The following is a 22196-nucleotide window of genomic DNA, read 5'->3' as shown; positions in this document are numbered from 1 at the left end:
TCCTAGAACTGGAAGGGACCTCGAAAGGTCATCGAGTCCAGCCCCCTGCCTTCACTAGCAGGACCAAAGCAATTCTTCCCATTGCCTTAAATCATAGGGAAGGAGCATCAATGTAACATCTATCTATCATCGTTGCTTTATTAGATGGTGCTTCCTGACGGATTAAAGTTTGAAGATTCTATTGGTAAGAGATGACTACTATAATTGTGATGTTCAGAGCCCCAGGGGCTGTGAGGATCTCCAAGTTTCGCCTGATCTAGCTTCCCCTTTGGTTAAAAAACAGTCCAAAACTACACAATTGATAAACATATATTTCTTTTTGATGGTATGATACTAATGTATATTTCTGTCTCCACTATCTTTTTCTGTCTTATTTTAACAATGCCTCTTTAATCCCTCTTTCTGTTTCCATGCTGGCAATTTGCTTCCCATACCTGTAGAATATGTACTGGGAAGCTACTCTCTACCCCTGGATTATATAACTTGGGCTGCTTAGTTATTAAAGAACTGTTTTCTGTAGGAAAAGTTACAATGTCTCATTTATTCACTAAGCGACTTCATATTTTAACGATGATGGCTCTGAGAACTAAATGTGTGCTGAAATATAAAGGGTTTCAGTAACCGTATTCAAAGCAAAAATATATTCAATGATTAGAGAATGCTGTTGGTTCATGCTCCAGGAGACAATCTGACAAACTTGAAGTCTGTAAACTGAATAGAGATGGGGTAGGCCTCTGTTTCTAGTTGCTTTAAATCAGGGTTCGGCAACCTTTCAGAAGTGATGTGCTGAGTCTTCATTTATTCACTCTAATTTAAGGTTTCGCGTGCCAATAATACATTTTAACATTTTTAGAAGGTCTCTTTCTATAAGTCTATAATATATAACTAAACTATTTTTGTATGAAAAGTAAATAAGGTTTTAAAAATGTTTAAGGACCTTCATTTAAAATTAAATTAAAATGCAGAGCCCCCTGGACTGGTGGCCAGGACCAGGGCAGTGTGAGTGCCACTGAAAATCAGCTCGCGTGCCGCCTTTGGCACGCATGCCATAGGTTGCCTACACCTGCTTTAAATTCTAAAGTGAGGGGTATTGCTTTACTAATACCTCTCATGACTATGAAGTTATATGGAGGGGTTAAGTGGAGTCAACCCTAAGCATGGACTGTACCACTTTGCCTTTGAAAAAGGTTGTAAGGAGCCTGATCCTGGATGATGACTGTAGATCCCACATGGTGCTCAGTCAGGTCACCTTTGACATCAGACCGTGCCTTGGTCTTTTACACTTCCCTGTCCTTCCTTACCACCACCACACTCCTCTGTAGCTGGAGAATCTCCATCTGCAAGTCCTGTACCCAGGCTTCTGACAGGGCTTCTGTAGCCAGATAAACTGGAACCAGGTTAATTATATCCTTCCACACACTCACTGTTCTTTCCATCAGGCCTCACTGGGGGGAAAAGGCTGTGGAGTTGCATCCCTAGCTCTGATACGCATTAGTACCAGCAGTACAATTTCTGCCTGTTGCAGAACCTCTTTTTGTTTTGTTTTGTTTTTTGGATTGTCCCATTTATTCACTCAACCTTTCTGGCTGGCTGGCTGGCTGGCTGGCTGACAGGGAAGGGGAACCTTTTGTTCCATGTCCAGCTGAGCGCACACTTCTTTGATAACTGACACCACAAATTAGCTCCCATTGTCTGAGTCAATAAACCTTAGGTCCTCCCCCCATCTGCAGAACACATTGCTCACCAATTGTTTCACTCTCATTAAGGCAGTCACATATTTAGTGTGGCTGTAACTCTCCTGCCAATCTGAAAAGCATTGACAACAACTAGCACATACTTGTTACCCCTTCGTGCTAAGGGCAGCTCCCCAGTACAGTTGATTTGGTCTTTCCATGAACTTCTGGGGACCTATCTCAGAAGAACTTCTTTACTTTCTTTGATAGCTAGATTGTGTCTGGTACAGATAAGGAGCATCTACAGATCCCTTTCCCATTGTTGCCAAACTGTCTTTGTCCTCTGCCTGTTTGGGGTGGGCCCATGTAACTGTAAGAGCAGATCTGTTTGCGTATTTTGTAGTGCCACCCATACTAAACCATTTTTTGATTTTACTCAGAGGAGTTCTTGTTTTATTACTAAATGTTGACCTACCTTCATGTTTTGGCTGGAGACTTGTTCCCAGAGGGGTCCTAACTTCACATCCTTCTTTTTGAATGCTTTGTAGCTGCTACGATTTTTGCCTTATTGCGATTTGTTGCTAGTGTCAAGTGAAATCTGTTACAGGGATAGTTTTCAAAATGATATCCCATGGCCAGTCGGTCCTGTGTCTGTTCCATAATTGACTGCTAGTTTGTAGTTTTGTAGACCAGATTACAGTCTATTTGTAGCTTTATAGACCAGATTAGTCTTTCTAAAACTGTGAACTTGTACCACTGTCCATGTAGAGAGACTCATCTTACTATATGTAGCATCTTTTTGGATTCAAAGTACCTCTGCTGCTGGTAAGGCTGGGGAGCGCTGCATGGGACAGACACCTCAGCTTTTGTTACATATTGGAAGTGCCAGTGTAATCAGATGATTCCAGGAGCTCTGGTGTCTATGGCTAGTTAATACAGCCCTGCTCTGGATTGGTGCTCAGATAACTCTGATTCGAGGCTTAGCCCCTGGCTGATGGCAGACCTGTGAGACCAGTTGGGAGGAAGATGTGGCTGATTCCTGCCATCACCTGGGTGCCCATCTCTGCTTGCTCCATGCCTGATGGCTGAGGGGGGCTCTGGCTGCTGCTCCCTGGTGATGCTCCCATTGCCATCTGGTGAAGAAGCGACGGCGGGAGCTCAGCCCAGAGCCACTCTAGTCCTAGCTCCAAATGTCTGGCCAGGGTTGGGCTGGAGGATTATTATCTAAAGTACAGCTAATATTATATAAAGTACAAAGCAGTTGTCATCCTCTCTATCGGCTGAGTCCTGGATGTTTCGGTTTCTTGCTCAGCCTCCTGCACTGCATTCTGGGTGAGGCCTGCACAGCCCTGGAGGTGCTCCATACTCCCTTGTGTGGCTGCCTAGGCCTGAGCCCTGTGTTTGGCATTGGGCACTTTGTGCTGTAAGTAGCTATGCAATGCTGGGGGAAGTAAGGGAAAGATGAGGGACAACTTTTGGTTCAGAAGATGATACTGTAGCCCAAGAACACAGGACAAGCCTCAACATTCTCCTTAGTACACTTACAACAGCACACTGAAAGGACAATGATTGCTAAAGCATTTTATTCATTGAGAGCCTTCCAGGAGGAAGACATCTTGATTCAGTAGAGATCAGTGGCACGTCTCAAAGAGCCAACCCTGCCACTCATAGCGCCCCACTCGCTGAATCTCCTGTACTGCCCTGGCCTCAGCAGGTATTGGCGGCCTCTGTAATTCGGCAGTTCGTAAAGGATCCAGTGCCCGTCCAGCACAGAACAAGAGAGCATCTCGGGGGAGCGTAGCTGGTCCATGACTCTTGGAGAGTCCTCAGTTAACTCCACCATGTTGCCTCTTTGATCTTCCTTGTCATAGATCTTTATCCTGTAGGTGCCCCTGTGCTGTGACAGAAAATGAGACAGGATACTAGAGTGATCTCAGCAGGCTGGCTGCCTGTGGTCCTGGGCCCTGAGTCAGCCCTGTGCACTGCTCTAGTGATGCAAAGGACGCTTACAGCTGCTTCTGCTCCCCACAGGAGGGGAATCCTTGAATGCTGCAAAGGCAGCACATCCACCTGTTTTACTCAGACCTATGTGAGCCGTGACTCCCACCCTTGGTGCAGGGACTATGTCTGGGGTGGGGAAGAGGGAGCCCAACCAGACACAAGAGGGAACAGGGCTGCAGTGTACAATGTTGGCCAGTCCTCAGCCAGCACAGTGCTCCCATAGGCCTGGGATTCTCAATCTTTTTATTTCTGAGGCCCTGTGATGGGCTGTGCTTGCCCTGCACTGATACTGCAAGGGTTACCTCTACTCTTTGGGCCGAGGAAGCCACGCACCCTCAGCCCTACTGGGCATGCTCTGGCTGGAGACCAGATATAAAAGGAAGCAGACCAGCTCATTCAGTGCTGAATGCCAAGGAGGGAGGAAGCCCACTGCAGGCTCCAGCCCGGCAAGTGATGAGGCCCCAGAAGGCAGAAGCTGGAGACACCAAGATCCAGGACAACGCCCAAGCTCCTGCAGGCGCCCAAGGAGCGACAGAACTGCTGAGAGCCATGCAGGCTGAGCAGCCTATGGACTTTGGAGATAATAGGACCACTACACCAGGGACAGGATGGGAAGTAGTTCATGGGGACTAGGCATTGTACCGAGTTGTGTCAGTGTGTTTTGGGTGGATTCCCCACTGATCCAGTGGTCACTGTGAGGGCCCTGAGCTGGGATCTGGTGGAGCAGGGAGGACAGTGGCTTGGGCAACGTTGCCATGTTTTAAAAGCAAAATCGAACTCACAGGTGGGATCATCCGGCAGGACTTAATGGAAGTGCTGAAACCCTCAAACTGCATGTCAGGATAATCCCCTCGTTTCACAAAGAACTGCTGTCCCTGGAAATTGGGACGTTCATAAAGCATGAAGCAGCCACTTTCCACGCGGACGGAGTTACAGCGGCTGAGCTGACTTTGCAAATCCGGCCGGTCGCTGCTGCACTCAACGGAGCGGCCCTGGAAGTTTCTGTCCTCGAAAAGGATGATCTAGAGCGGGAAACAAATGGCAGAGTTTTCAGAAACATCCTATGCAGTGTGACTGCATCCTGGTATTTCAATTCTCCGTCCAGCACCCTATGCCTGAAGTGTCTTGGCCTTACATTTTACTGACTCTGGTGATAAATTGATATACTCCTGTGTCTTCAGTGGAACTGATCCTCATTTACACAAGTGTAAGCAAAAGCAGGATTGGGCTCTGAGAGATTAATATACAGAGACTAATAGAGGCCGTAGGTCCGCTAGCTCTGCATTCTTGATTCTTCTCTCCTACTGATATAGGCCAGGAGTTACTCCTTTGAAATCAACAGACTAACTCTGATGTAACTGAGAGGAGAATCAGATCCCTGACTTCAGACTGACATAGCAAACAATCCAGTCCAGACAGGTTTCTCTTACCTTTTCCATCGTAGCTGGATTCAGGCTGCAAGCCATAGCACTCCAGCTGGTCAACTGCCTTTTTATACCTCACAACCCGTGCTAAGTGTGCACACATTAACAAAAGTCTTTTCTCTGTTCATAGAGCCAACTCATGACTCTGGGGGATCATTCACTCTTTTTACTAGTGTCCATAGGTTTTGTGTAATGGGGAACAGGTTTTATTCCTATTGTTACCAGTGAGCAGTTCTGGGCTCTGTATCTGTCAGCACAGCCATTTTTACATTGAAGACAACATAGTTCAGGAAAAGGGAGAAACTTCTGGCCAAGTGACAGAGGGGACTGGATGTGATGGCATCAACAATCCTTTTCTATAGAGTCTCTGCAGTTGTATTGTTGTTAGTGAATACAGAAGTGCGCTGTACAATAAAGACGGAAGAGGGTTCAAACGCCAAAATAGAAAGTAGGGAGATAAAAATTGAAATGTGTATGTCAAAAAAAATTGTCAAAAGGGCTTAGGTAGACCTCACGTGTTTTTTGCCATTCAGTGTCTTTGGGGTCAGCAGTATGGAGTCTGGAACAGCCTCCTGAGAGACCATCATGAGATGAATAGTAGGTGTGCAGCGTCCATCCCCATCCACAGAAGGCTTTTCTGAGTCCCCAGGTGTGATCATTACCCACACACCTCACCACCCCACATCTGAGCTTGTAGACAGCAAGAGTGAAAAATTGGAACATGGGGTGGGGGGTAATAGGAGCCTATATAAGAAAAAGACCCCAGAATCAGGACTGTCCCTATAAAATCGAGATATCTGGTCACCCTAAGCTTGTACCACAAATAACATGGGAGCCTCAAGGCAGGAGGTCTCACATCAGGCTGAGTGATGAGATGGTAATTTAGCTCATTCCCATTCTGCTCACCACAGTGTCACAGCATCCACCATGGAGCAGTTGAGTAAGGGTATGTCTACACTGGAAACTTCAAAGTGCTGTTGCAGGAATGTTCCCACGGTCGTGCTTTGAAGTGTGAGTATGGTCGCATTTGAGCACTGGGAGAGAGCTCTTTCATTGCTCCTGGTAATTCACCTCCATGAGGGGATGAGATCCGGGTGCTGGGAGAAGGCTCCCAGTGCTCGGAACCTGTCTACACTAGCGCTTTAAAGTGCTCAGAATTGCCGCACACAGGGGGGTGATTTTTTCACACCCCTGAGCCAGCAAGTTAGAGCACTATAAAATATAAGTGTAGACAAGCCCTAACATAGTGCAGATAGGCGTTCTAATGATACGTTAGAGGCGAGGCACTGCCTATGTATGTATCTTTGAAAAGTGGTGCTGGTGGTTATCTCCTGGACTGTATCAAGGAGGTTCTTTGCTGCAATATTATGCCTGATGTTAGGGGAAAGGGTATTAGAAAGGACAGGGAGCTTATCAGTGTTTGTTGGTCCTGTAGTCCCTGTTATTCTCATCATTTGATTCAATAGAACAATAACTAGCATGGTGTGGCAAGAGTTTAACCACACAGGAGCACAGTAATGGCCAACTGACTAGCATAAAGTTAATGCTGAACTGCGCAGTGCTTGCACATTAGCTCCTCAACTTGAGCCTGCAAGCTTCTTTAAGAGGCCATTTCTGATGTTAATTTTCTGAACTGTCCTGGTGGTTTGGTTGTTATGAGTAAGAGTGCAAGCTAGAGTGACTCCTAGATATGCTGGCTTTGGGTCATGAGCCAGTCATTCTCCATTCAAGAACATAGAGTTCTTGTGAAGTGTTACCTTGACTGAGATGAAACCATGACAACACTGTCTTTGACATGCTGGGATTAAGTCTCCACTTCTTGCAGTCCTCAGGGTTGTCTGCCATATCCTGGTTCAGGTTGTCCCCAGTCTTTTTGAAGTTTTTCTCTTGGCATTAAACAGATGTCATCTGCACACTTGAATGGCCTTGCAGTAGTTGCAGGCAGGTGGTTTGAAAACATATTGGAAATAAATAGGGGCAAGAACAAATCTCCAAGGGATCCTGTTCTTCTAGATCCTCCATACACTCAGTTTATTTCTTAACGTGGTTTGGAATTGTCTGTTTCAAATCATCATTTCTATAACCATAACAATCCATCAAGGTGACATGTTGACCAGCAAGCCAGTGTGTCAGGTGGCATCTTATGCTGCTTTTGAGTCAAGAAGTACAGCACTGGACATCATGGGGCACCATGATAGAGGTTTCCAGGATGTCCTCCTGCTCTGCTGCTGCTTCTCCAAATCTAAAAGTATGGAAACAACACAGGAGAGCTACCTCCCTACTTATCCAAACAAACAGTGCTTGAGTCTCATGGGATAGGGCTGATAGGTGTAACAGCAAAGGTTGCCTCTCAGACTGTTGAAATGAAATCTACAGTTTCCATCAAACAGATCACCATGACCGAGAACTGTGTGCACTGCAAGCTCTAGCCAGACAGACTGGTGAAACAGAACAGACTTTCTGAAGTGGAAGATGATTTTAAAAAGAACAAACAGGTTATCAAGAACTGTAATGATATCAAGACCAAACTAATAGGTTTAGAAAGCCACTCTAGACCACGTAACAAGAGGATTGTAGGTGTCCTGAGGGAACAGAGAAAGGCAAACCTTCTGAATTTGTCCCTAAATTGTAGGATTGTCTAGTCACTTTTTATTTTCATATAGAAGGGGCATACCAGACCCTTGTCCCCCGGCCAGCTCTTGGCGGTTGGCTTAGAGCGTTTGATTGTGAAGCTCCTGAACTTTACCATTAAGAAACTTATATTGCAAAAACCCAGCGAGAGACATGGAGTGATTATGGGAAGAGCCAGCAATTGAAATACTGCTCTCTCAAGATTATGCTGTGATGTGGTAGGAATGAGGGTAGCTTTTAACCAAGTGAAACAATTGGTTAGGAAGTTTATTAAATACCTGGTTAAGCTCTGTATTAAGAATGGGGATAGTATCATGCAGTTCCCTCAGGAGGCAGAAAAATACCTCCAAATTCTGCAAACTCCCCTTTGCAAGACAAGACATCTCTGGAATGATCAGAGTGTATGGAATTCATGTATCACTCTCTGAAATCTGATATGGTTGCTGTAAACAAGTTGGGTGCTAATTGATATTGATATGTTAGTTTCTTTTCTCTTTTTTTCTCTCTCATTGGGGTTGAAGGGTTAAAATGTTATTAACAATTTACTTCTTATTGCCTTAAATCGTGGGGAAGGAGCATCAATGTAAAATCTATCTAACATCATTGCTTTATTAGATGGTGCTTCCTGATGGATTAAAGTGTGTGAAGATTACCAATAGAATCTTTGATAAGAGATGACTACTATAATTGTGATGTTCAGAGCCCCAGGGGCTGTGAGGATCTTCAAGTTTCACCTGATCTGGCTGCCCAGATCAGGTGAAACAGTCCAAAACTACACACTTGATAAACAATTTTTTCTTTTTGATGGTATGGTACTAATGTATATTTCTCTCTCCATTATCTTTTTCTGTCTTATTTTTATCACTTCATTTAATCCCTCTCTCTGTCTCCATGCTGAGAGTTTCCTTCCCGTGCCTGTAGATAATGTACTAGGAAGCTACTCTCAACCCCTGGATTATATAACTTTGGCTGCTTAGATACTTAAGAGCTGTTTACTACACAGGAAACTTTAAATGTCTCATTTATTCACTGAGTGACTTTATATTTTAATGATGATGGCTCTGAGAACTAAATGTGTGTCCTGAAATATAAAGAGTTTCAGTAATTTTATTCAACGAAAAAGTATATTCAATGCTTAAAGAGAATGCTGCCATTGCTATGCTCCCGGAGACACATCTGACAAACTTGAAGTTTGTAAACTGAATAGAGATAGGATAGGCCTCTCAGTTTGTAGTTGCTTTAAATTCTTTAAATTGCTTTACCAATACCTCCCAGGACTATGAAGTTATATGGAGGGGTTAAGTGGAGCCAACCCTAAGTATGGGCTGGACCACTTTGCCTTTGAGAAAGACTTGCAGAGAGCCTGATCCTGGATGATGACTTTAGATCCCACTTGGTGCTCAGTCAGGTCTCCTTTGGCACCAGACCATGCCTTGGTCTTTTACACTTTCCTGTCCTTTCTTACCACCACACTCCTCTGTAGCTGGAGAATCTCCATCTGCAAGTCCTGTACCCAGGCTTCTGTAGCCAGATAGACTGGAACCGAGTTAATTATATCCTTCCACACATTCATTGGTCTTCCCATCAGGCCTCATTGGGGGCAAAGGCTGTGGATTTGCATACCTAGCTCTGTTACGCATTGGTACCAGCAGTAATGCTTCATCCCAATTGCTGCATATTTTTTTTAATTTTATTTTTTATGGTCCTTTTTATTCGCTCAACCTGTCCTGCTGCTACCTGGGTGACATGAGAAGGGAACCTTCTGTTCTACATCCAGCTGGCTGCACACATCTTTGGTGGGGAGGGATAGCTCAGTGGTTTAAGCATTGGCCTGTTAGACCCAGGGTTGTGAATTCAATCCTTGAGGGGGGAACTGGGGTAAAAATCTGGGGATTGGTCCTGCTTTAAGCAGGGGGTTAGATTAGATGATCTCCTGAGGTCCCTTCCAACCCTAATATTCTATGACAACTAACCCCACACATCAGCTCCCATTGTCTCAGTCAATAATCTTAGCATCCCCCTCATCTGCAGAACACATTACCCACCAATTGTTTCACTCTCATTAGGGCAATCACATATTTAGTGTGGATGTCCATTCCTCCCAATCTGAGAAAGCATTGAGAACTAGCACATATTTATTACCCCTTGGTGCTAAGGGCAACTCCCCAGTTCAGTTGATTTGATCTCCTTTCCATGAACTGCTGGGGACCCATCTCAGAAAAGCTTCTTTACTTTGATAGCTGGATTGTGTCTGGCACAAATAAGGAGCAGCTACAGATCCCTTTCCCATTGTTGATAACCTGTCTTTGGCCTCTGCCTGTTTGGGTGGAACCATTATAGCAGATCTGTTTGCATATTTTGTGGTGCAACCCATTTTTTGATTTTACATGAAGGAGTTCTTGCTTCATAATTAAATTTTGACTTACATTTATGTTTCGGCTGGAGGCTTGTTCCCAAAGGAGTCCTAACTTCACATCCTGATTTTGAACGTTTTGCAGCCACTCCGCTTTTTGCCTTATTGTGACTTGTTGCTGTCCTCAAGTGAAATCTTTTATAGGGATAGTTTTCCAAATGTTATCCCATGGCCAGGGCAGTCCTGTGTCTGCTGCATTATTGACTGCTAGGTCAACTGCCACTAAGGGCTTGGCTACACTGGAGAGTTGCAGCGCTGGTGATGGGGTTACAGCGCTGCAACTTACTCTGTGTCCACACTTGCAAGGCACAGCCAGCGCTGCAACCCCTGGCTGCAGCACTGGCTGTACACCTGGTCTGCTTGGGGTGTAACGATTCCAGCGCTGGTATCTCATCAAGTGTGGCCACCAAAAGCGCTTTTATTGGCCTCCAGGGTATTAAGAGGTATCCCAGAATCCCTATCCACAACAAACCGGAAGAATGGCTGAATTCTGAGCTCCCCGGAGCTACTTATCTAAAAAACAAACACACCTGCTCTTTGCTCCAGCGAGTGAGCGGAGGCAGGGGAATTGCTTTGGAATGTTCACAGCTGTTTGCTTGAGGAGAGAGGGGACGGGGGAGTCCGTGTTGAGCAGCTGCTTATGTGGTCTGAAGGCTATTTAGGAGTGCATAATTTGCATTTAGTGAATAAGAGAGGGGTGGGGAAGGGGTCAAACTTTAATATGATTGGAAGTTGGTGCTCTGTATCTTCAGTCTTGAGAACTTGCAAAGGCAGGGAGGAGAACAGTGTCAGCTCAAGAATCACTCTCTCTGTCTCCCCACGCTCCTTGTCACACTCACCCACCCCCTCTTTGATAAAGCACGTGTGCAGCACTGAATGCTAGATAGGTGCCCTACAATGCAGCCTCCCAAAGAGTGCAATGCTGCACTGTGCACACTGCAGCGCTGGTAGTCTTCAGTGTGGCACACTGCAGCGCTTTCCCTACACTGTATGACCCGCTGTACCTCTCAGAGCAGTCAGCTGTAATTTAAGGCTAACCCTTAGTACTGAATTTGACTTCCCGTTCTTGGTACAACTGATTATTGTTCTGAACTGCTGTATACTCAGCATGACACAGGCCCTCTGAACATATATTCAAGTCAAACAATGGTAAATTAGACGAGATTTTTTATCAGACGCTGATACTTCGGCTACTCGTTTGTATCAGCGTGACTTACTTTTCTGATTGTACTTAAGTGTTTGAGATTGGCAGATTGCAGAGGCCCTGGGCGGTTTTCGGCCTTCCTCTGTAGCGTGGGACATGGATGTTGTCTGGTGGAATCTCTGCAAGCTTGAGGTACTTCAAACTATCAATTTGAAGACTTCAATAATCAGACGTAGGTTCGTAAGGGTGGTTTTTGTATGGAGTGGATGTGGTAGGTCTGTGGCCTTGCTTGGCTGCAGGAGTCAGACTAGATGACAATGGTCCCTCGTGACCTATAAGTTATTGAGTCCTATGAGTGTAATGCAGAGTAAGGATGAGTGCTACCGCTGACATCTGGGTGAATTGTAGGGAGTGTGAAAGATATTCAAATCTCAAAGAGGGGAAGAGAGATTTTGAGCATTTTGCAATTGGCATCGCACGCCTGGTTTACAACAGCATAGCTAAGGATTACTTCTCTCACCTGAGACGAGTGGTTACAACAAACGAAAACACTGAGAGCGGACTAAATAGGAAACAGATACTTTCGGATATGCTCAGTGGAGGAAGACTTATTTTGGTTTGGTTTTTGCTTTGTTCTCTGCTAGTCTGAATAGGGACTGATGCACCAGGTTCTTGCATCTCCGCCACAGCTCTTAATATTCAGAATAGTGAGTATTAAGTAGAACGGCGTTATTGTCCTAAATGTTTTTCTTATTTGCAATGTGTAGTTGCTGGAAGTATTCTTAATTGTATTTTAGGCTGGGGGGCAGGCTTTTCGTCTGGTGTCTATACGTGAAAGACCTGTCAATATTACCATCAGATTACAGAGATAATTTTACATTTTTTCTTCTTTTTATACAAAGGGTTGTTGTTTAATGACTGTTGATTTTTTCTCCGGTTAAGGCAAAGGAATGAGTCTGTATTTACCAGGAAGTGTGGGAGACAGGGAGAAGAAGGAGGGGAAAAGGGGGATCCTTGGTGTTAGATTCACGGAGTTGAATTCGTTGCTCTGGGTGAGGGTGAATGGTGAAAAAGCTCTATTTAAGATTCAAGGAGTGAATGCCAGTGTTCTCTCGGTGATTGCTCGTATCACATTCTCAGCGTGTGTGCCGCCGCGTGCACTTCTCGAGAAACTTTTACCTAGCAACACTTGCGGGTCGACTAGGCCGCCCTGGAGTGGCACCGCTATGGCGCCGAATATATACCCCAGCCGACCCGGACACCCTTCAGTTCCTTCTTACCGCCCGTGTTGGTCGTTGGAACAGTGGAGTGTGGCTTAGCTGACCTCCACCTTTCCCTAGCTACTCGTAGTTTTTCTTCCTCTAATTGTATTCATAGTTGTTGTTAATTGTTCTTATATATATAGTTAGTTAGGTTCACTTATAGTTCATAGTCATAGTTTGGTAATTGTAGCGGGGTTCGGGGAGTAGCCCCGTCCCCGCACCCGGGGCCGGAGCTCATGCCTGGCTCACCGGGTTTCAAGCAGTGCTCGGCCTGTTACAGGCCAATGCCAACAGGAGATCCCCACGACTCCTGTTTGAAGTGCCTCGGGGAATCGCACTTATCTTCTAAGTGCTCAATTTGCAAGGCTTTTAAGCCTAGAACTAAGAAGGAGCGGGACATTAGGTTAAGGCAGCTCCTCATGGAAGCGGCACTAACGCCTTCGCCTTCGGCATCGAGCTCGAGCCAGCCGGTGAGCAGATGCACCCCTACAGCACCGAGCACCGCCGGTACACCTAAGGACTCCCGGCACCGACCACAGCCGGCACCGAAGTCGACCCCACGCCGCTCCCTCTCCCCGAGGTCGAAGACAGCGAAGGCTCAGACGGGCTCGACAACGCTCGCGTCGCAGCCAGAGACTGCGCCTCGGTCAGACCACCCGGCACCAGCACCTGCTGCGGCACTGCCTAAACCAGCACCGTCGACTCCAGCCCTGAGACGGCCATCGAGTCTGGCGCCTGACAGCTCCTCGGCACCTGCCGTGGTAGAGCTCACTTTGCCGTCTACTCCGGAGATGTTCTCTGCGGCGAAAGATTTGATCGCCATGACTGAGTCGGCACTGCCCCTACCCCCGGCACCGCCAGTGCGGGTACCACATTCCATGGGCAAGCCGGCCCTGACTAGACTGTCGTCTGTCAGTGTAGCGGAACGGCACCGCTCTCGCTCACAATCCCGCAGACGCTCCAGGTCGGGACGCCGTTCCTACTCTTGGCACTGCTCCCTGTCCCGGCACCGATCCTCTCCACGGCACCGGTTGAGCTCCCGGCACCGATCTCCACGGCACCGGTTGAGCTCCTGGCATCGATCAGCCTCACGGCACCGATCGATATCTCATGCCTCATCCCACTACTCCCGATACCGTTCCAGCTCCCGGGACCGACCCAGGCACCGTTCCTCCTGGAGCAGATCACGCCGTAGAGACTCGAGATCATGGTCGACCTCCAGGCACCGGGCCAGTCGCAGGTCCCGGTCTCGTTCTAGGTACCGCTTTACATACTGGCACCGCTCCCCGCGGTCCCGGGGTGCGAGATCCATTGGCACCGCAGCTCCAGAGTTTTCTGTTCCCCCATGGCCGTCCAGGCAGACGTCAGTATCCTCCCAGGCGGACAGTTATTACGACCGGGATCGTGATACGGAGGTGCCCACGGGGGTCTTTCAGGACACACGTCCTCAGGACATAGGGCTTCAACAGTGGTTCTTTTGGACACCCTGGGCGTACCATCAAGCCCAGGGCGCTCCCCTAGTCCAGACCCGCTCTGCTGCCTCAGAACATTGGGCACCTGAGGCCACCATTTCCCGCCCCCCTGCGGCGGAGTCGGAAGAGCACACGGCCCATCCTCCGGATTCCCCGGGACAGCTGGAGCAGGAACCACCCCAGGAGCAAGGGGCTATCCAGGACTCTCTTATTCCTGGGGTATCATCCTCCTCCTCCCCGGACGAGGCTGTGGCGGGGACCTCATCTTCAGGGCCTCCACTGATAGACCTCAGGGCACATCAGGACCTCCTTCGCAGGGTGGCACTCAATATCAACCTCCCAGTGGAGGAAGTCCCGGAAGTTGAGGACCCTGTAGTGAGCATCCTGACCGCGGATGCCCCCACCCGAGTGGCGCTGCCATTTATTAAAACTATCCAGGCCACTGCCAACACTCTCTGGCAGTCTCCAGCCTCCCATTCCACCGACGGCAAAGGGAGTTGAGAGAAAGTACATGGTACCCTCTCGGGGTATGAGTACTTGTATGTACATCCTCCCCCTCTTCATTGGTGGTCCAGTCGGTCAATGAGAGGGAGCGCCATGGCCACAGGCACCCGCCCCAAAGTCCAAGGAGGCTAGGCGGATGGACCTACTAGGCCGTAAAGTATACTCAGCGGGGCCCTCCAGCTCTGAGTGGCCAACCAGCAGGCTCTACTGAGCCGGTATAACTATAATACCTGGCAGAGGTGGGTAGATTCACCAAACTGCTACCCCGGACTCACGCCAGGAATTTACCGCGTTCCTGGAGGAAGGCAAAAAGTGGCCAGGACCTCTCTCCAGGCCTCCCTGGACGCGGCTGACTCGGCGGCCAGGACCTTGGCTCAGGCATCACCATGAGGCGTATCTTCCTGGCTCCAGGTTTCTCTAACCTGCCTCCGAGCTTCAGTACACTATCCAGGACTTACCCTTTGAGGGCAAGGGTTTTGTTCTCGGATAAGACTGATCCCAGGTTGCAGAGCCTGAAGGACAATAGGGTCATCATGTGATCGTTGATTGGGCATGCATACCCCAGTGACCCAACGTAGACCTTTCAGACCCCAACCTCGCCGCCCGTACTTTCCGCCTCGGAACAGACAGGACCTCAGTAGGAGGCGCGGCGGAGTGGCCGTAGGCGCCAATCCGGCCCCCAAGGGGCCAGAACCAAGGGCCCTCGAAGGCACCACCAGGGCCTAAGGCCAACTTTTGAAGGTGCGCCGGGGACGGCGTACCAGTCTCAAAGCAGGATCCTTTCCCTCCCTTCTCCAACCGTCTTTCCTACTTCCTCCGGCGTGGTCCCAACTGACTTCGGACCTTTGGGTTCTGCGCACGGTGAAGCAAGGTTACCACCTCCAATTTGCTTCACCCCCCCTCCCCCCCATCCCGGTCCCTCTTCAGGGACCCCTCTCACGAGCAAGTCCTCTTACAAGAGGTGCAGTCTCTCCTCGCCGCAGGAGCCATAGAGGAGGTACCGCTAGAAGAGAGGGGGAAGGGGTTTTACTCCGCTATTTTCTGATTCCCAAGTCCAAGGGAGGCCTCAGACCTATTCTAGACCTGCGAGGGCTCAACAATGGATGCTCAAGTTGAAATTCCGCATGGTCTCCCTGGGAACTATTATCCCGTCCTTGGATCCTGGGACTGGTACGCCGCCCTCGACATGAAGGACGCGTACTTCCATATTGCCATCTTTCCGCCGCACAGGAAGTACCTTCGCTTTATGATCAACCACCAACACTTCCAGTTCACAGTCCTTCCCTTCGGCCTCTCCACGGCCCCAAGGGTGTTCACAAAGTGCATGGCCGTCTCGCCGCCCACCTCCGCAGGCAGCAGATACATGTGTTCCCGTATCTCGACGACTGGCTCATCAAGGGGACCTCTCAGTCTCAGGTCCAACAGCATGTCACCATAATCGCGGACCTATTCTCCAGGTTGGATCTACTCCTCAACACCAAGAAATCCACATTGGTCCCTACACAAAGGCTGGACTTCATAGGAGCAACCCTGGACTCCATTCTAGCCAGGGCCTACTTGCCCCAGCCCCGCTTCCAGACGATCGTCTTGATCATCCGGGGTCTGCAGGCCTCCCCAATCACCTCGGCTCGCACCTGCCGAGGCCTACTGGGGCATATGGCCGCATGTACTTACGTAACCAAGTATGCCAGGCTCCGCATGCGCCCCTTTCAAACGTGGCTCCATTCGGTCTTCCGCCCGGGAAGGGACCCTATCAATGTCCTGCTCACAGTTCCTCCGAGCCCCCTCCGCTCCCTCGACTGGTGGCTGAATCCATCCTTGGTATGCGCAGGGATGCCATTCCACCCACGGCCGCCGTCGCTGACCTTGACGACGGATGCGTCATCCCTCGGTTGGGGGGCCTATCTAGGTCGCCTTCGTACCCAGGGCCTTTGCTCACCCCAGGAGCTAACACTCCACATAAACGTCCGGGAGTTGCGGGCAGTCCGCCTCGCGTGCCAGGCGTTCCAGCAACGTCTTCACGGCCGTTGTGTCTCTGTATTCACGGACAACACAACGGTCATGTACTATATCAACAAACGGGGGGGACCCGTTCGTCTCCCCTGTGTCAAGAGGCCATTTGACTCTGGGACTTCTGTATAGCCCACCAAGTGGACCTAGTGGCGTCCTTTGTCCCAGGGGTCTGGAATGCCCTGTCGGACCGGCTGAGCCGGTCCTTCCTCTGTCATGAATGGTCAATAAGACCAGATGTCATCCATTCGATCTTCCAGAGGTGGGGATTTCCCCTAGTAGATCTGTTCGCCTCCCGCTGGAACAGGAAGTGCCAGGAGTTCTGTTCCTTTCAGGGTCTCTCTCTGGGGTCGATCACGGACGCATTCCTCCTGCCATGGGGGCACCACTTGCTATATACCTTCCCTCCGTTTCCTCTGGTGCACAAGGTCCTCTTGAAGCTCCGTAGGGACAAAGTGCATATAATCCTGATTGCGCCTGCGTGGCCCAGACAGCACTGGTACACCACCCTACTAGACCTGTCCATGGCCACTCCAGTTCCCCTCCCTCTCCTTCCGGACCTGATTACGCAAGACACGGACAGGCTCGCCACCCACTTGCGAGCATCTCCATCATATCAGGCGTGGCTACTGCAGTGGCTAAAACACAGTAGAGTTACGACTGCCTCGACTCCAGTGCAGCATAGTTTCCTCAGTAGCAGGAGAGCCTTCCACCGCTATACGTATTTGGCCAAAGTGGAAACGCTTCTCTTGCTGGTGCAACGACAACAGAATGTTACTCCCGATCGGAGGCCCGATTCCCACGGTCCTAGACTACCTCTGGTACCTTAAGCAGCAGGTTCTAGGCAAACATCCTCTCTGAAAGGTGCACTTAGCGGCTGTATCCACTTCCATCCAGGCCACGGTGGTTCTACTGTGGTCACTTGGTCATAAGGGCCTAGAGCACCTCATTCCCCCCACGCGTCACCCCTGCCCTACCCATGGGATCTTAAATTGGTCCTGAGCAGACTAATGCAACTGGCCCTTTGAGCAACTAGCGACTTGCTGTCTCTTGTACCTGTACGTGGAAGACAATCTTGTCTGGTGGCCATTACATCGGCCAGAGCGGGTCTCTGAGCTGAGAGCGCTCACTGCTGGGAACCCACCATACACTGTCGTTCATAAGGATAAAGGTCAACTCAACCTCATCCGCATCCTTCCCTAAGGTAGTGTTTGCTTTCCAAACACCAACCAGGACATCTTCCTCCCGATCTTTCTTTCGAAGCCCCACTGCTTCTCAAACGGGAGCAGCACTACTAACTCCTTAGATTGTGCGTAGAAAGCACTCACTTTCTATATTGACAATGACAGAAGCCCTTCCAGAAGTCTCCCCAGCTGTTTGGGGCGGTTTGCGGAATGGATGAAGTCTCCTCCCCAGAGGATTCCTCCTGGGTGACAGCATGCCCAATCCGCACGTTGCTATGACCTGGCTCATGTTCCCTCCGGCCACCTCACGGCGCATTCTACCAGGCTCAAGCTTCCTCTCAGCCGCCCTTCCTGGTGCCAACCGTGCCCATTCCAGAGGAGATATACCGTGCATGCGACCTGGATCATCGTCCACACCTTCACCTCCGCACTAGCAACTGGTCCAGCAATCCGTAAGAGATGATGCAGCCTTTGGTGCTGCGGTCCTGCAATTACGGGCCACTCCTACACCTCACGACCACTCCGCCTAGGTAAGGCCTTGGGAAATCACCTGACTGGATGGATATGAGCAATCACTTGAGAAGAAAAAGAACGGTTACTCACCCAGTTTGTAATTGTTGTTCTCGAGAGGTGTTGCTCCATAATCCATTCCAAAACCACCCCCTTCCCCACTGTCAGAAGTAGCCGGCAAGAAGGAACTGAAGGGTGGCGCCGGTCGGCTGGGGTTATATATTCGGCGCCATAAGTGGCACCCACTCCAGGGGGCGCCCAGCCGACCCGCTGAGTGTTGCTAGGGTACAAAGTTTCTCCGACAGAACGTGCACGTGGCAACGCACACAACATCTGACTGGAATGGATATGAGCAACACATCTCGAAAAACAACAAGGTTACAGAAGTGAGTAACCAGTCTTATCCTTCCAGGGTAACCCAGGAGGGAAAGCCTAGGAGAGGCAAAACTGGTTGAGGGAAAGGAGTTTACTTTCCTTTGTTCGGGATCCAGGGGGATCTGGATCTTAGGGGATCCCCCAAGGGATAGGTTTTGGGGGAGACCAGAGTTTATCAGGCAACTCAGAGTCCTGATGTGGCAGCTGTAATCAGAATCCTAAGCTGGTAATAAGCTGAGAGAAATTCAATGCAGTACCTCATTTTTTGGACTCTTAAAGGCCACACAGCAGAAACCTGGATGGTTATTTTTACAGCTCTGGGATCCCCATATCTTTGTTATTGGGCAGGGAGGAAAAAAAGAGTTTATCACCCTGATATGTGTGAAATGGGGAGCTGTGGGACTGCTTGTGCAGAGAATGAAAACTCAAACCTCCAGTTGGGGTGGTACCTGCTAAACATTGGGACATGGGCCAAACCCCCATGAAATGGAGAGGTTGGGGACTGTAGTGATACCTGATGGTAATGGCCTTTTTGAGGGCGTGGAACACAACCAATTGCAGTCATCATCCTCTCTCCAAATGTTAAAGAGTAGAAGCTAATTTTTGATTCCATTAGGAGTCCCAATCTAGAGACTGCTGAGCTGAATTCCGTTGGGCCAATGGTGCAACCAGCACCAAGGGCTCCCTAACCTAAGAGCTGAAATCACTGATGGCTGTGTTACCAGTGGGGGAAGCCTGAAGACCTAATTGTTAAGCGGCTGGCAGAGCGGAGGCAAGTAATTGCAGCGTGTTGCAGTAGCCCTGGAAACAGTGGAGCGATGAAAGTGGTTTGCAGACAGGCTGGAGGAGCGGCATCAGCTGGTGTAGGTGGAAGCGGGTCGCGTGAAGGCTGCAGCAAGAAACTCCACGGAAAGTCGGAGCAGTTGGCCCGGGCCCACGTAAGGTGCCACCTTAACATCCTGTGTGGACTCCCCCCGTCATTTCCACCCAGGGTGGGGGAGTAAAACATCATGCAGATAAACTCTTGAATCTGAGGATGGCTATCTGACATAAGACTTTGGATTGTTGACTTTTGGGTGAATTGAACTTAAGACGCAACTAAGAGGGAAAAGGACATTGCCAGATGTACTATGGAGGTGGGTTTTGTTTATGGTTTGTGTTATAAGCCTGTTTGTGGTGTTTCTCCAATGGGATGCTGCATTGTTTCTTTCCTTTATTAAAAGGATTTTGCTACACTCAGACTCCGTGCTTGCAAGAGGGGAAGTACTGCCTCCTAGAGGTGCCCAGGAGGGTGTGGTATGTAAGTGTCCCAGGTCACTGGGTGGGGGCTCGAGCCAGTTATGCACGGTGTTATTAAAACGGAACCCCTGGATACTGAACCTGGCACTTGTTGCTGCCAACTCAGAGGGGTAGAAGGGTTACAGTCAGTACACTGATAACTTCAGCTAATTTTGTATACACAGCTGACTTACTTTTCTGATTGTACTGTAAAGTATTTGACCATTTTGTTTTTTACTTTGATTGCTGCCACTCTTTTTTGGTTTGTGTATAAGATAGCCACTGTCACTTGTTTATCTAATATTTTTTTTTAAATTTGCCGGCATGATTTTTTTTAAAGATTGGATGCCAGGTGCTAGAGGGGCTGTTTTTACGTTTAGGCAGAATTTCTGTGTGCCTGGGTTCCCCTACCAGTCAGTAGCAAGTGGCACAGGATTGTGGGAGACACTAACCGGACAGCTGGTTTGGAGAGACTTTGATACCCTGGAAGTGGGGATTATATGGTGACCTAGCCAGAGGGCTAAGCAGGAAGAGGGAGTACTCTGAGTCATAAAGAGAGAAAGAAGAGTCACAGCGTGAGTAATGGACTGAAGAAGGTGCCAGACCGGGTGAGTGCTGATCCCCAGATGTACCCACAAAGGGGTACCCCCAGCATTGAGTGAACCACATGACAGACTGTTTAATACAAGCTCCAATACAGCACAGCACTTAAGTGCATACGTAACTTTGTCAATGGGACTATTCACGAGTTTCAATTAAGCACAGGCTTAAGTGTTTTGCTGGATCAGGGCCTCATGCTGTCCCCCAGGGGCCATGCCGATTGCTTCCAGAATGCCAGCAGGTTTTGGGCAGTCTATCTAGAGATTTCTATTGAAATAGGGCAGGTCTACACTAAAAATGCTGCATCAGCTCAGCTGCATCGCTGTAGCGTTGTAATGCAGATGCTCCAACACCAACAGCAAAAATTTCTCCCATCGGCGTAGGGAGAGGCTGAGAGGCAGTAGCTATGTCAATGGGGGAAGCTCTTCCGCTGACATAGGGTTGTCTGCATGAGGGGTTAGGTGGGTATAACTCGCTCAGAGGTGAGGATTTTTCATACTGCTGAGTGAGTTATACTGATATAGATCTGATGTGTAGACCCAACCTTAGTCAATCATATGACTATACAATGTACTGGCAACAGGCTATTGGTAATATTACTGTATAGCTCTTATTAGAAGCATCTTGCTACAATGCTGGGCTTCTCGCATAGAAAAAAGCTGGGAAATCTCAACTTGGCCTGATCTATGGAGTCCCCATGAAGGGACTGTACTGTAGCCTGAGAGGTCAGAATGTCTTGTTGCCTTTACTCTTGTTTTCTGTATTTAACCTTGTCCCTGGTACACTGATAACTGTATGCACAGAAAACCTTGTAGTTTTATAGACTAGATTACTTAAAACTGTGAACTCACAACACTGTCCATGCAGAGAGTCAGGGATCAGGACTCATCTTAATGTACATAACAGTCTTTTCAGATTCAAAGTACATCTGCTGCTGGTAAGGGTGGGGGGTGCTGCATGGCTTCCCCTCCATTAGCCCATTGAAACTTTGTATGACTCTCCACCAAAAGAGACAGGAACAGAAGAATGAGGCCCTTCCAAACTCATGGAGAACAGGTTCCTTTGTCCCGATAACCCTAAGATGGCGGGATAGGAGTAGGGTAGCTTCCAGGCCTTGCCCTTGAGCCTGAGTGTATCTGCTTGGGTGGGTGGACTGGGCCAGAAGCATTCTTCTTCCTCTACCTCCCACACTCCTATGCTGGGCTGCTGTTGGTGGCTACTACAGTTAACCTCACACTGAGGTGCATGGGGCTGTTCAGTCCTCTCAATTGTTTCAGGCTGGATGCAGACTTGGCCAGACATCTCTGAAATGGTTCCAACTGGGTCATATTTTCAAGCTGGGATAGAAACCACCCTGGCCTGTGGTGCCTATGGCTAGTTAATCCTGCCCTGCCCTGGATCAGTGCCTAAATAACTCTGGCCGAGGCATAGTCTCTGGCTGGAGAGAGTATGTGACAGATGCTGCCTCTTGGCTGGGAAGGGGATGTGGCTGATTCCTGTCATCACCTGGGTGCCCAGCTCTGCCTGCTCCATGCCTGATGGCTGAGGGGGCTCTGGCTGCTGCTTCCTGGTGATGCACCCAGTGACATCTGGTGAAGAAGCAAGGGCGGGAGCTCAGCTGAGTGCCACTCTAGTCCTAGCTCCAAATCTCTGGCCAGGGGTGGGCTGGAGGATTATTATCTAAAGTACATCTCTGCAGTTGTCATTCTCTCTAT

At 49.0% G+C, this 22196-nt stretch overlaps 1 protein-coding gene across 4 annotated transcripts in view; it reads right to left on the bottom strand.

Annotated features, from left to right (window-relative positions):
- Positions 1-3294: 3294 nt before the first annotated feature.
- LOC116816105 (gamma-crystallin B-like) overlaps positions 3295-22196 on the bottom strand; it is an 84368-nt gene continuing 65466 nt past the window's right edge. For all 4 annotated transcript variants that reach the window (XM_032765093.2, XM_032765095.2, XM_032765098.2 and 1 more), the window contains 2 exons: positions 4457-4696; positions 3295-3570 (listed from right to left, as the gene is read on the bottom strand). In XM_032765093.2, coding sequence (XP_032620984.1) covers positions 3295-3570; positions 4457-4696 — 516 coding nt within the window. The remainder of the gene's footprint in view (positions 3571-4456; positions 4697-22196) is intronic.

Source organism: Chelonoidis abingdonii, chromosome 10, assembly GCF_003597395.2.
Source record: "Chelonoidis abingdonii isolate Lonesome George chromosome 10, CheloAbing_2.0, whole genome shotgun sequence".
Classification (NCBI taxonomy): Eukaryota; Metazoa; Chordata; order Testudines; family Testudinidae; genus Chelonoidis; species Chelonoidis abingdonii.
Note: the sequence above shows the minus strand (reverse complement) of the source record. Positions and strands in the feature narration are given on the sequence as shown.